Source organism: Glycine max, chromosome 6 (assembly GCF_000004515.6).
Source record: "Glycine max cultivar Williams 82 chromosome 6, Glycine_max_v4.0, whole genome shotgun sequence".
NCBI lineage: Eukaryota > Viridiplantae > Streptophyta > Magnoliopsida > Fabales > Fabaceae > Glycine > Glycine max.
In genome coordinates, this window is record NC_038242.2 from 41,759,596 (window position 1) to 41,773,470 (window position 13,875).

The 13,875-nt window shown below is 37.0% G+C and overlaps 1 protein-coding gene across 1 annotated transcript; it reads left to right on the plus strand.

The window, feature by feature from the left end:
- The first annotated feature begins 1,317 nt into the window (after window positions 1–1,317).
- On the plus strand, window positions 1,318–5,676 carry LOC100818259 (protein ULTRAPETALA 2). The gene is made up of 4 exons (XM_041016162.1): window positions 1,318–1,336; window positions 3,455–3,679; window positions 4,854–5,181; window positions 5,502–5,676. Exons 1-4 carry the CDS (start codon window positions 1,318–1,320, stop codon window positions 5,674–5,676), a joined length of 747 nt encoding a protein of 248 aa, XP_040872096.1.
- Window positions 5,677–13,875: the final 8,199 nt, after the last annotated feature.

Sequence of the window (13,875 nt, forward strand, 5' to 3'; positions counted from 1 at the left end):
TCCATAATTTTAGGATAGACATGAATTCGGTAGTATGCACCATTTTAAATGAGTAGCAATATGCAAGCCCAAATCCCTTTTTGTACCCTATTTATTATTTAAAGGTTCTAAATTACCAAAGTACAACCATAGAATCATAGAATAAATTAACAAAAAGGAGATAAAAAATAAACCAAACAAAATTTAAACATAAAACCCAATGAAAGCCTCCACAAATTGAACAAGAATGAACAAAGTATGGTTACTCCAATTCATCTTCTTCCTTGACATTGGAGGTCTTCTTGATGTTCGATTTGCTGCAATGTGAGACTCGATGGCCAAGCTGGATTCATAATCGTGTGCCGAGAGCGAAGATCTGGATTTATGTGGTTCTTAGATCGACTTGTTGTTGTTAAAGTGGTGGTGTTGCATTGTCCGTGCTGGTGGCGAGAGGATGGAGTGGGAACTAGGCCAGTGAGAACAAAGAGTGGGATACAACTGTCACAGGTGGTGATGGTGGCAGCGAGAGTGGGAGAACAAGATTTTGATTAGATCTTGGTGACGGTGAAGGGAAAGGACAAAGGAGAGGCCTTGCGGGAGTTGAAGAGTCCACCTCCAAACCTAATCTCCATCTATCTAGTGACAAGGGAAACTTGGGATTATCATAGAAGTAAAATAATTTCTTTTTTGTTTAATTTAATTTGTTAATAGAAGCTTCATGGAGTTTAGAGAAGGGAGCACAAAGTAATGCCAAAAAAGGAAGGGTATCAAGTTTAATAAACCAAAACCTTGAGGGGGGTCAATGTAATATACTCATTTTTTTAACCAAAATACATTCTCAATTATTTTAACATTTATTATGATCAACATCTCATTATATGTAGCTAGGATGGCCACGGTTCAAATAGTGTGCAATACACTTGGACAATTGTGTTTTAAACATTTATTATTGTTTATAACACTTGAATATAAAGTTATTTTGAAAACGTACAATTTAATGCGATTTGTATATTATGCAAAACTATTTATCACTTACTTCCAAAATTCATTTAATAAGGGACAGTTAATATAATTTGATTCAAAATTATCTCATCAATTTTCATTAATTATATTTTTAACTTTGAAGAAATTATGGTTTTGTTTAATTATTATTTCTTTTGTTTTTGGGGATTCAGATTTTATTTCTTTTAACGCATCAAGTTTTTATTTTAGTAACAATTAAAAATTATATTTTTGTAACATAGTTTATTAGGCACATTAGATAGCATTGAAAATTTTTATCGTTGTGAAAACTTTGTTTGAGGAGATAACAGTCCATACCCTAAATCCATAAAACAAATGGCTGAAGAGAAATCCGGTATGCCTACACTCAATTTTTACGCAATTCATTAGTCATGAATATAGGGTTCCAATTTCTTTCTACATTTTGTTAATTTTGGAGAGATGTAAAATTAAATTAAGGGTTTCCTTTCACCTTATGATTACATTACAGGGTATTCACCTCAACTGAAGAGAAATCAAAAAATAGAGATAAAGAAAGAATTCAACAATTTTACTCAAGGTTAGTGTGATTTCTTTTCTAAATCAGTTCTTTTCCTTAAGTATGTTTTCATATGGTTTCAATAGATAGTTGAATTCTATGCATTTAAGTAAAAAGCAAATTCTTCGTTTACATAGTTATAATTTCAAGTGTATATCATTTTAGTTGACTTTATGGATTATCTAAGTTTATATTGATAGATTATTTTCTTGTAAGTATCCCTTTTATATAACTAAGTTTCGATGATGATGTATCTTGTTTTTGTTAATACTTTTCTATTTCACACCAATGACACTAATTAATGATTCTATGAAGCCCACCTAGTAGTAGTATTGATGTAAAAAATAAAAATTACAAGAAAAAAGTGAGGAGACCAAATCAAACTCACGTAAAATGAAATCTATAGCTAGGTAAACCAGACTTTTCCCTAAAGAAGAAATCCTTAATTAAAAGCAGGAGAACATCTGTCCAAATAAACCCCACTTCCTGGAGACCTTGGTTGGCTAGACCATCTGCATAATTATTACCTTCTCTGAAGATATGATAGACCTGGAAATTCAATGTTTTGATGAAAGCTAAGCAATTCATCCAACGATTATGCAAGCTCCATGGCACAATGTTAGGATCCCCAAATGCTTGGACTGTTAAAAAGGAATCACATTCAAGCCACAGGTTGAAATAGCCTTTGGAATCAATTAATATATTTTTAATTAAAAATAAGACGGAATTGATTGTTCCAATGAGTTAGATTCGGAATAGGTCATATAACAAGTTTCATTGAACCACAAAACTATGGAAAAAAATATTCATTCACACTCAACAAGTGTAACTAGAGAAAGATGTGAAGAAAAAACAAATGCTAACTATGTCAATTATCTCAATTAATATAATGTCTTTAGTTTGTCATCCAATAGTTCCGTATATACATAAGGTCTATCTCAATTTATCAAATATTTCATTGTTTCACATTGACATACTCTGTTTTATGACCAATTGAGATATCATTTAACAAACATGTATTCTCTCTCTCTCTTTTAATTGTGTGTGTTTTAATTTATCAATTTATGTTACAATTATCCTGACCATGTAAAACAGATGCACAAATCCTTCTATTGGGTTGTGGGCCATGCTCAAACTGTTTCTTACTGCTTTTGGTTGTAGGGGATGGGGTGTAAATTTCTCTCTTGTATTTTTTTTTTTTTTTTGTGTTTTATCCACATAACAGAGGATTATGACTTTTTTGCTTTATTTTCTATTTAATTTAATCATTTACATCATTAATGAGTTTTTTAACTAATAAAAATTATCTAAATTATCTTCCGAAAGAAGAGATTTAGTTTGAAAAGAAACATCTGGTATCATAATGAACAGGCAACCTCTAGTTTTCCTTTTCTCATCTCATTTACAAAATATATATATATATATATATATATATATATATATATATATATATATATATATATCAATAAATTAAGTTTTTAAAAATAGCACGAAACTAACCTTTAATAACATGTTTAATTTGTTTTGCATAGGAGAAAATTGCCGACGAGAACTCAACGGGAACAATGGAGGTATATCCCAATTACGTATTTGGTATAAATAAACTTTTCTAAAAGAAAATATTTAATTTAATCTTCTAAGGTTACATGTTTTATCATATATTAGTTCTTGAAAAAAATTAGAGATTAAATAATTCTTGAAAGATTTTTTTTGTCATAATATTTAGTTTTCAAAAATTTTCTCCACAAACGATTAAATTAGTTTCACAGTTACGCCATTATATCCCTCCTATCATGTGTATATCAGCATGCATATTTTATGCCTTGAACTATTTTTGTCTATAATTGAGTTTAATTTTTGTGCCTTCAAAAATATTGACTTTAATTTTTGTCTATAATTCTTGGCTTGAACTATTTTCATGATGAAACAACACAGGGTCATCAAAACGAAGAAAACAGTTTAGGGTTGGAGATGATGGTAAGATATTGTTTGACGAAGAAGAGCTCAAAATGATCCTCGGTTTCAACAGAGGTGAAGACTATATTGAGGTTCTTTGTGGCACTACAAACAAAGTATATGGAGATTATGCTGGGAGGCTAAAAATCAATAACAATGGTGAATATTTTATCACTTGTGAGTGCTGCCCTGGGTGTCCCTTGGGTAAGTTTTCCACTTCCATTTCTGAAGCTTTTTTTGTTTCTCATGCTATAATTGATCTCTCATGTTTGAAGCAAGTAGTTTGTTTTGTTTTAATATAATTGTACAATAAAAGCTGTTTTTTTAGCCTTTCATGATTCTCTTTCATATGTAAAATAAGTTAAATAATAGCTTTTGTTTTCTAATTTGGACGAATTAATAAAATGAATAGCATAGACTTTTGTGTATTTCCTTTCCTTCTCTTTTCTTTTTGAGAGAAACTTTCATTCCTTCTCCTTAAATATGCATGCATATTACAAGACTTATATGTTTTTAATTAACAATAATCATAATCTCTTTGTTCGGGGTTTATTTACACTTAAGGCTTCTCACCCCTCTCCATGATTAATTGTGTTCTTTGAGGATTCTCAATTGAGCTAGACCCATTGAGTCAGTTATATGTTTGGTTTAATCCACATTAGAAAATTAATTGATTAGTTAACATTATTAATTAGCGTCGGTGAATATAAAAAATGTGATTATTTCTTTGAAAACATAAAAACATATGTGAAACTAACTAATATTGCTAAAAACATAAATTTTCATCATTAGTAAACTCCAATAACTGTGAAACGGAACTACTATTTAATTTTATTTTATTCTGAAAACCACTATTTCTACTGGATGCTTAGTTGGTAGTGAATGATTTCTTTGATACATTGCATACAACTTACAAAGTTTTAAGTGTTGATTAACAGGTAATAAGATTCCACTGTCAGTATGGATTATATCATTATTACAATTACAATATTTACAGATATCTATATATGTTCAAATGAAAAAGAGACGGCAAATATATTATTATTAGTAGTGGTAGTAGTAGGCTAAAATAAAATTTTGGTTTCTTATCTAGGTTTCAGTTTGCTCATATTTCAAAAAGTTTCACTTTGTTCCAGTAAAGTTTTTCTATTAGACCATATTAATTCTTCCGCTAGTTTGTGACACTAATTTGGTTAACAAGTGAAAAATTGTGAAAAATTAATACGATTAGTGTAAAAGGTGACGAAAGGATCAATGTGGTCTAATAAAGACACTCAGACCAAAGTTCAACTTTTTAAACATAAGAAACCAAAGTAAAATATAGATAATAGATAATCTTATTACACTAATTTAGTTTTACAATTATTATTTGGATCAGTGAATGTGACTCCAGAAGCGTTTGAGAAGCATGCTTTGAAAGAAGGGACTGGAAGGTGGAAGAGCAACATCTGGGTTCATTGTGAAGATGAAGATAGAGTTCCACTCTGGAAGACACCTCTGACGAAATATTACACACACCAGGCAAATGTGGCTAACTGGAAAGACTCTGCAATGAGGAAACGAAACTTTCACAGGGATGAGTTCCTACATTGCACGAGTTGCAGGAAGGAGCGCAGGTTCCGTCTCAAGAACAGACCAGATATTAAGAACTACCATGAAGCTTTGAACAACAAATCCTGGACTTGTTCTCTTTGGCCTTACCATAAGTAAGTTGCTCCCAAATCACAGCTCAAGCTATATGATATTCAAGTTCATGCACGATTTATATGATCCTGTCAACTTTCTAATTTAGGTTTCAAATCTCTTTCAGTAGAGACAATCCTTCTTTAGTAAGGTAGGATCATTAATTATTGTGACTCTTGCATGTTAGCTTGGGGCCAAGCCAAACTGTGTATAGATGGAAAAGTGACTCACATTAGCTTATACAGCATATAGTAAACTTGAATACTGAAAGAAGCTATATTCTAGTTGAGAGATCGGCTCGAATATCAATTCTAATTAATGAGGTGGTAATTTTCATTTTTAGAATAACCTGCGATGATGATGAAGAGAGACCAAGTCTGAGAGCAAGCAGGGGCTGTTCTCGTTCTTCAACTTGCCAAGGCTGCTCAACTTGTTACTGCGAAGGGTGCATCAAGTGCCGTTTTGAGGATTGCAATTGCCAAGAATGCAGAGACTTTATGCTTTATGCTGAACCTTAATTAGACTGACTTGGCACTTCCATGGAAACATAAAAATCTGTATGATGTTGCAGAGAAACATTGAACCTCTTTATTACTGTTTTGAGAAACTATCTTTTTCTGAGTCTTTCATTTGATCTAACTAGAACTAGTTCTCTTTGAATAATTGTATGAGTCTGATATGATACTCAACTTATGGATTTCTTTTTTATAGTATCTTTTTATGCTGGTGTGTATTGGAGTTGGCATGAGGCTTATGGCTAGAGATATTTCTGATCATCTAAGATGATTAATTTACGTAACACTGAAAATTAATTATACCGTTGTGTAGGAAATCACACATAAACTAGTGATATATGGGGTAATTTCAGCTCTTAAACTAGCTTTTAGGAGTTTAGTAAGACCTAAACAGTAATTCTAATATGGCTTCAAAATAATGGTTGTTGTTGGCCTATAGGGCCACATGCTGTCAGGCCATTATCAGACCACATGCTGTGTATCGAACTCTCAACCTGAGGGGGTGACATCAACTAGTAGCCAGTATGGTGAAAATATAAGTGACAGACACTCCAAATTCTATAGATTGTGTCTGCACCTCCATCAAGGTTGTTGAAGCTTGACATTTTCTTTGTTCCCATGTAACTCGAATTCATAATTACATCATGAAACAAAAAGGGATTGTTGTTGGTTTCCAATGCCTTGGTAACTTGTTCTCATATGGATTTGTGGTTCTGTGATTGGATTTTTTGAAATTTGGTAACTCGGAGTTGTATTTTCCATAGGAGGATCCTCAATTAAGTGAACCTGGGATTACTTTCTATCCGGGTGTTTCTTTGGTTTTTTCTGCAATCTGTGATGTATCACTTATATCTATTCATGAAAAATAATCCCACGTTCTATAGGACTACCACATGCTTAATCCAGAAACTTCGGAAATGGAAGAACCAATGGTACGCACGGGCGTGGTAGTCAACGTTCGTATCCCACAAAAGACAAAAACAGCTTGTCCTCGGCTTCATATCGTTCACTACATATTTAGGCTTCGTGACCAGAAAACATTAAACATCCCATCAATATTTCTTAGTCTCCTCCATCTCTTTCTTTTTTCTTTTTTTACAATATTTGTGGATAGGATTTGATTCAATCGATTTGATTCCAAAATTATGTTTTAGTTGGTATATTCTTTTGCAGTTAGAACACCGTGATCTAATTTATATGCACAAACAATTTCTGTAGTGTATTATTCTGTTTGTACCAATGCATAGGAAGGATTGCATGATACAAATGAAATGACCATACGTGGCAAAATACAGCAAATGGCTCTCCAAGAGGTCCATTCCACGAAAGCTCAGTTGTATTCCCATCCATGAAGGTTTCATATCAGCAAAGATCTCACCTTAGATTGACATGAGAAGAGTTATTAATATCAGTTAAGAGAGCAAAGTAACGACTAACAAACATCCTAAAAGGTTCAAAAGTTGTGAAACATAACAAATATCCTTGACTGGCGCCTGCAACTGGTTTGGTTTATGAACCTACTGGAGAGCTTCTCTGAACAGCTTCACAGAAAGGGATTTGCTTCACCATGGAAGGCTCAATGCTTTCAAGAAATTCGCCATACCAATTGTCCACCATAACTGAGCAGCTTGGATTTTGCTTCTGTGCACATATATTTGAGCAAATCATAGAGCAAAAATGCCATAAGCATAAAGGTTACAGGAGAATAGCTCAGACAAACAAACTGCTGTGGTACCATCTCTACCTTGTTAAGAACCTCATCCCAATTATGCTTATGGCATTTTTGCTCAGACAAACAAACTGCTGTGGTACCATCTCTACCTTGTTAAGAACCTGCTTACAGGAGAATAGCTCAGACAAACAAACTGCTGTGGTACCATCTCTACCTTGTTAAGAACCTCATCCCAATTATTTTTATCACCCTTCCTATGTCATTAATGCTCAAACTCCAACGCTATGAATAACCACATGACCGCTGTATGAGTGCGCATTTTGTTTTTGGTTTGACAGAACTCATGAGTTCATTCCAGTCAACTCCACCATTCTTGGCAACCTAGAACGCTATATATGCACTAACATGGTAAATGTGTCAACATTTAAAATAATTATCTTAAAGTAATTCAAACAGTAATTTATGATTGGATGATAGTGGAAAATCTATTTTATACTATCAATGCATAGGTATTAAACTCTTGTTATATTCCATGTTATGTTTCAAATAGTATTTTTACAATTTTTTATTGCATTATACTTTTTATTGTTGACAAAACTGCGAAGACTGCTACTGACAACATAGGTTGGACCATGTCCACTCGTTTGGGCCATGTCCACGGTGTATGATGTCAAAAACAAAAGGACATGCACAACAAAAACACACCTGCTGCATGTCCAAGCTTCATCTGGGTCGGAAACATGTTGATACGAGCTTACAAACAGAGACAAGGGCAGGGGTCACAAAAGCAAAAGAGGGGGTACAAGAAGAAAAGTCCAAAAGAAGAATTGCAAAACCTTTTTACCTCAAAGACTACGTTTTTAGAAGAAGGGTGAGACCAACTGAGGCTACCTTCTAGAATTTCCTTGCTTGATATTATTTGCTCCTAGGGGACAATGTGGACAATTTTGTTATGGCCAAATATTCCTAGGATTTTTCTGTTACTATGAAGTTTATAAATACTAATGTAAATAACAAGCAAGGCATGAATGAAATTTCCAATTACCTCACTCTTTCCCTCTTTGTTCTTCTTCTTCCTTATTGAATTGTTGGAGGTACTAGTTCCTCGAAAACCAGCTTGCTGCATCCCTAACATTTGGTGCTCTTGTTGCCTCCATGTCCGACCCAAGCAAGCACGAGGGATCCTCGACCCACCTCGAGGATGTCCTCACCTGCCTAGGGGATACCATGCACTCCATGACCTTGAAGATGGACGAACTCCTTCACCGCGTTTCACCAGTCACCCCGGTCTCCACTATAGCTCCAACACCAACTCATCACCACTAGCCATCTGTCCCTACAACCAATCACAAGATGAAATTAGAAGTACCTCGTTTCAATGGTACAAAACCATTAGGTTGGATCTTTAAGATCAATCTATATTTTGAATACCACAATACCCCATACAAGGATCATCTCACCATTGCCTTCTTCTACATGGAAGGCAGAGCTCTTGCTTGGTTTCAGTATATGTGTGACACCCTCTACCCCTCACATATATACTAATAAGGAAAAAAAATTCAAATATTAATTAAGAGTATTTTTAAAACATTTTTTTTACAAGTCTTTCAAAGGGGAAAAAGGCTCACATTCATTTTCTTCTACATCATATTCAAACTTGTCCAAATAAATAATAAAGTATTCTCGACTCAAACAAGGTCGTCTAAGCTTCATACAATTAATATAGAACCTATATCCTAATGTCACATCCTATCAGAGCGTTGTGTTCCTGTGTCCTCTAACATGAGGTTCTTCATAGTCATTCACCTATTCATCTGCTCCCTCGAACACAAGTTCAAGATCATCATAGGATCCAAACACAACAACACGCAGGGAGTGAGTTATCACATTCCTAACTAATAGAGAAACAAGACAATTAAATATACATATTATATAAATGAGATACCACTTGCTTAAACATAGCTCACGTAACTTCACCACTTCGTCATTCAAAATTCACTTTTCAATCATCAATCACATTACACAAGAATTCCACACTTCGATCAAGATATAATAACACATCAATTAGCAAGCATATGCAACAGTTATGCTAAGACTTAATCCTATATGCAATGTGGTACCATGTCAGTGAAAAACCACCCTAGGGCGCTTAGGAGTACATAACAAGACACACCACACCATGGGTTTGTCAGGTCACTCTCACTAAGTAAGATCATAGGATGACCAGTCAGGGTCACGATGTTTTGTGAGATTGCTCCAACCATATGGGATCAGCATAGGCTTAAAGGAGCACTCAAACCCGGTGACCTCCAAGGCCTACACTCCAAAGAGTCCGTCAGGGCCTCTCCCTCCTGATTCAGGTCCAACCCCTAAAATATTTTTTGCATGCAGACACTGCTCATGAATTATACAATACCCACGACCTTACACTCGTGTTTTAAACACGTTCAACACAATTGCGCTACGATTTAACACTGGTTCCTCAATAGGAAACCTACATTTTCTCTTTAACACTGCGCATCAATGCTTTTCTCAAGATAACGCTGGTCGGGTTATTGTACAATTCATAGCTTACAACACAAGTAATTTCACATCAAGTGTTAACTACACACTTATCCACAACTAGAACACATTCACAATTTCACATCTCATAGTGTCACAATCCACCATCACATGTTTACACGTATCTCACAAATTAACGCATGTTCAACTTTACACTTATACTCAATCTCAATAACAATATTATAATCTCAAAGCAACATGTTATTCTACAATTCATCTCATACTCACAATTTGAATCATCATTTCATATCCTCAATATAACAATTTATATAAAAGACTATCACAACATGAGGACTAAAACCCCTCAAATAATATTACACAATTATATCAAAATCATAGGTCGAAATATACAAATATCAAGAGCACAATTTATCAAGCAATTTTCATTAGGACATCAATATTTTATTTATAATCATAAAGGAAAAATTTCAATTTAACAAACATTCCAAAATAAAATCCCAATTTAATCCTCTAAGGATCCCTACACATGTTCTCACTAATCCCCAACTGTAAATAACTCATCCCTTACCTCTAAGCAGACTCACGTGTCTTCCCACGGTGATAGCGTCATCTCCAACGGTTCCCTAAGATTCCTCCAGTTTTTCCTCCGACTGCTCCGATAGAGTTCCCAAACGTGAGAGAAACAGAGAAAGGATTAAAGCCTCCATTTGGACTATCTTCATGCGATTCCTTTTTCTCCCTCCACGAACATTATCTCGTAAATCCCACCACTCAAAGAGTGCGCAACTGAATTTCAAACAACATATCCAAATTTTACGACAATCCAACGGTTAACGAAAACGGGATCGTAGTTTTACCAAGACAGCTCTGGGTTTCGGCGGGAAAGAAAAATGTTACAATGCGAGGGGTATTTCTCTTAGCGCAGACGTTATATCTAAATTTCGAACGGTGAGAATGCTTGGAAATGGATTGCGAACATGCTGTTTAAATTTCACGAGGATCCAACGGTAAATGAGTCCGAGATCTTTATTTTTCTGAGACAGGTTTGATGACCTGCGGGAAAAAGAGAGGGTTTTGGGAGAGGAAGAAAGAAAAAACGAAATTGGTAGGCAGAGGAGGCTGAGAAGTCAGTCTGAAAACTGACGTAGTATGTCGCTATTTATAACTAGGGGTATTCACGACCTATTATTTACTTTATTTATTTATTTTTATTATTTTATAAAAAGAAGAAACCATATTTTATTCTCCATCAAATGAATAATAAAATACCCTTCCTATTTTCTCAAACCATTATTTTATTATAAATATTTTTCTTTATTTATTTAATTATAAAACATCATTATTCTCTAAAATTTTATATACGAAAAAAATGGGATGTTACAATATGACCAACAATGCTCAGTTTACATCATGGTCGACATTTTTGCAAGCCTTACAGGCAAGGTTTGCCCTGTTTATACTCACACAAAGAGGGACAGTTGTAGAGTACCTGTCGGAGTTCGAAGACCTGGCCAACAGGATAATCGGACTGTCGCCACCCTTTCTCTTGGCCTACTTCATCTCTGGCCTGTCCTAGAAGATTCGTCGCGAGGTGCAGGCTCACCAACCTCTCACGCTGGTCCAGGCTACCGGCCCCACCCGCCTCCAGGAGGAGAAGCTCTCGGGCTATCGCCGCCCTCGCGTGCATGCCTGCTGCCACTAGCTCCACTACCTCTTCGCTCGACTCCACTTCCACCTCTCTTGTCGTCGCCTCCCCGACCACCACCACCACCAATGAAGCACCTGACACCAGAGGAGCTAACCTCACGCCGTGAGCATGGGTTATGCTTCAACTGCGACGAAAAGTACCAGAGAGGGCATCGTTGCACCTCTTGGGTTCTTCTACTCATTGGGGAAAAAGATAACCCTTCTTTGCCTAATATAGAGCAGGGTGACCCACACCCGACACCCGACCTGCCCGACAACCCGGATCCATACCAGGCCCAAATAAGTTTAAACTCACTTTCGGGCCACTTAGCAGGCCTCTTGCCCAGCCACCGTGTCACTGTCCTCGTCGACGGAGGAAGTACACATAATTTCGTACAACCTTCGGTGGTCACCTGCTTGTGCTTGCCTTGCTGGACGATGTCTACACCACTCCGTGTAATGGTAGGTAACGACCTATACTTGGAGTGTACAAGCATTTGTGAAGCTGTGGCCGTGGACATTTAGGAATATACCTTGATCCTCGACCTCTACATTTTACCAATTTTCGGTGCCAATATCGTATTTGGTGTCCAATGGCTTAAGACCTTGTGTCCAGTGTTGACCAACTATAATACTTTGTCCATGCAGCTTTTTTATCAGGACCGCTTGGTTGAGCTCCAGGGCGAGCACAACACCAATTTGGGGACCCTTACTCAGCACCAGTTCTGCCGTCTTTATCGCCGCTAGGCCGACACTTTCTACTTCCACATTACGGTGATGCCCGAGGTGTCTATAGTCCCCAATGCCCAAGTCATACCCAAAGGGATTCAGCACTTACTCACGAAGTTCACGCTTCTCTTCCAACAGCCACATGCTCTGCCTCCGGCAAGAACCATAGATCACCATATTCACCTGCTTCCTCACTCTTTGCCGGTCAATGTGTGTCCCTACTGCTATCCTCACTACCAAAAGCACGAATTTGAGTTTCAAGTAGATTCAATGCTCCAATAGGGTCTCATCCAACCCAGCACGAGCCCATTCTCGTCGTCGGTGTTGCTTGTAACCAAACTAGATGGCACATGGCGCTTTTGCATGGACTACCATGCTCTGAACGCGGTCACCGTCCGAGATAGGTTCCCTATTCGGACAATTGACGAATTGCTTGATGAATTGGGTGGTGCCCAATGCTTTTTGAAGCTCAATTTACGACAGGGATACCATCAGATACAAATGAATGATGCCGACATTCCCAAAACTGCATTTCGGACGCACCATGGTCATTACAGGTTTAAAGTAATGTCATTCGGGTTATGCAATGCGCCGTCTTCATTTCAGGCCACTATGAACGTGATTTTTCGGCCATATCTCCGGCACTTCATCATCATCTTCTTCAACGATATTCTTATATACATTACTTTATTCGAGGCTCACCTGACCCATCTGGAAACAACTTTTCAGGTCTTGCTTGACAATCAATTTGCTTTAAAACTGTCTAAGTGTTATTTTGCGTAGCCTCAGGTGGAGTATCTCGGGCACCTGGTTTCAAAAAGAGGTGTGGAACCTGTAGCCTCGACAGTTGCCGCTATTTACCAATGACCAATTTCACGTTCCATTAAGGCAGTTCGAAGCTTCTTGGGACTCACCGGGTTCTATCGCAGATTCATTCGTGGATACACAAATATACTAGCTCCTTTGGTTAAGGCATCTACGGTGGAACCATTCCAGTGGACCCCACAAGCTCAAGCGGCTTTCGATCAACTCAAGCATACCCTGTCTTTAGCACCAGTCCTGGCCTTGCCCAACATTGTTGTGCCATTCATCGTCGAGATGGATGCTTCGGGGGTGGGCATGGGTGTGGTCCTCTCACAACAAGGACACTCCAGTGCTTTCTTCAGCAAGCCATCCAGTCAGAAGCTCCTCCGTGCATCAACCTATGTCCGAGAGCTGTGTGCTATAACCACGGTGGTGAAGATCATGGAGACAATACCTTCTCGGTCACTACTTCATCATCCTCACTGACCATCGAAGCCTTAAGGAATTACTGACTCAAGTCATTCAAACGAATGAACAACATATGTACTTGGCACGATTGATGGGCTACCATTATGAAATTCAATATCGTTCTGGCAGCCATAACCAAGCGGCGAATTCTTTGTCTAGATTACCTGAGACAGGCTCATCCCTATCCTTGATTCTGTCAGTACCATCGTTGACCTTCCTTAAGGAAATTCGTCAACAGCTAGAAGCTCACCCTGAGTACACGGGCCTTCGCCAATCCATTTGCGATACTCCCCACAAATACCCCCAATTTTCTCTCTCTC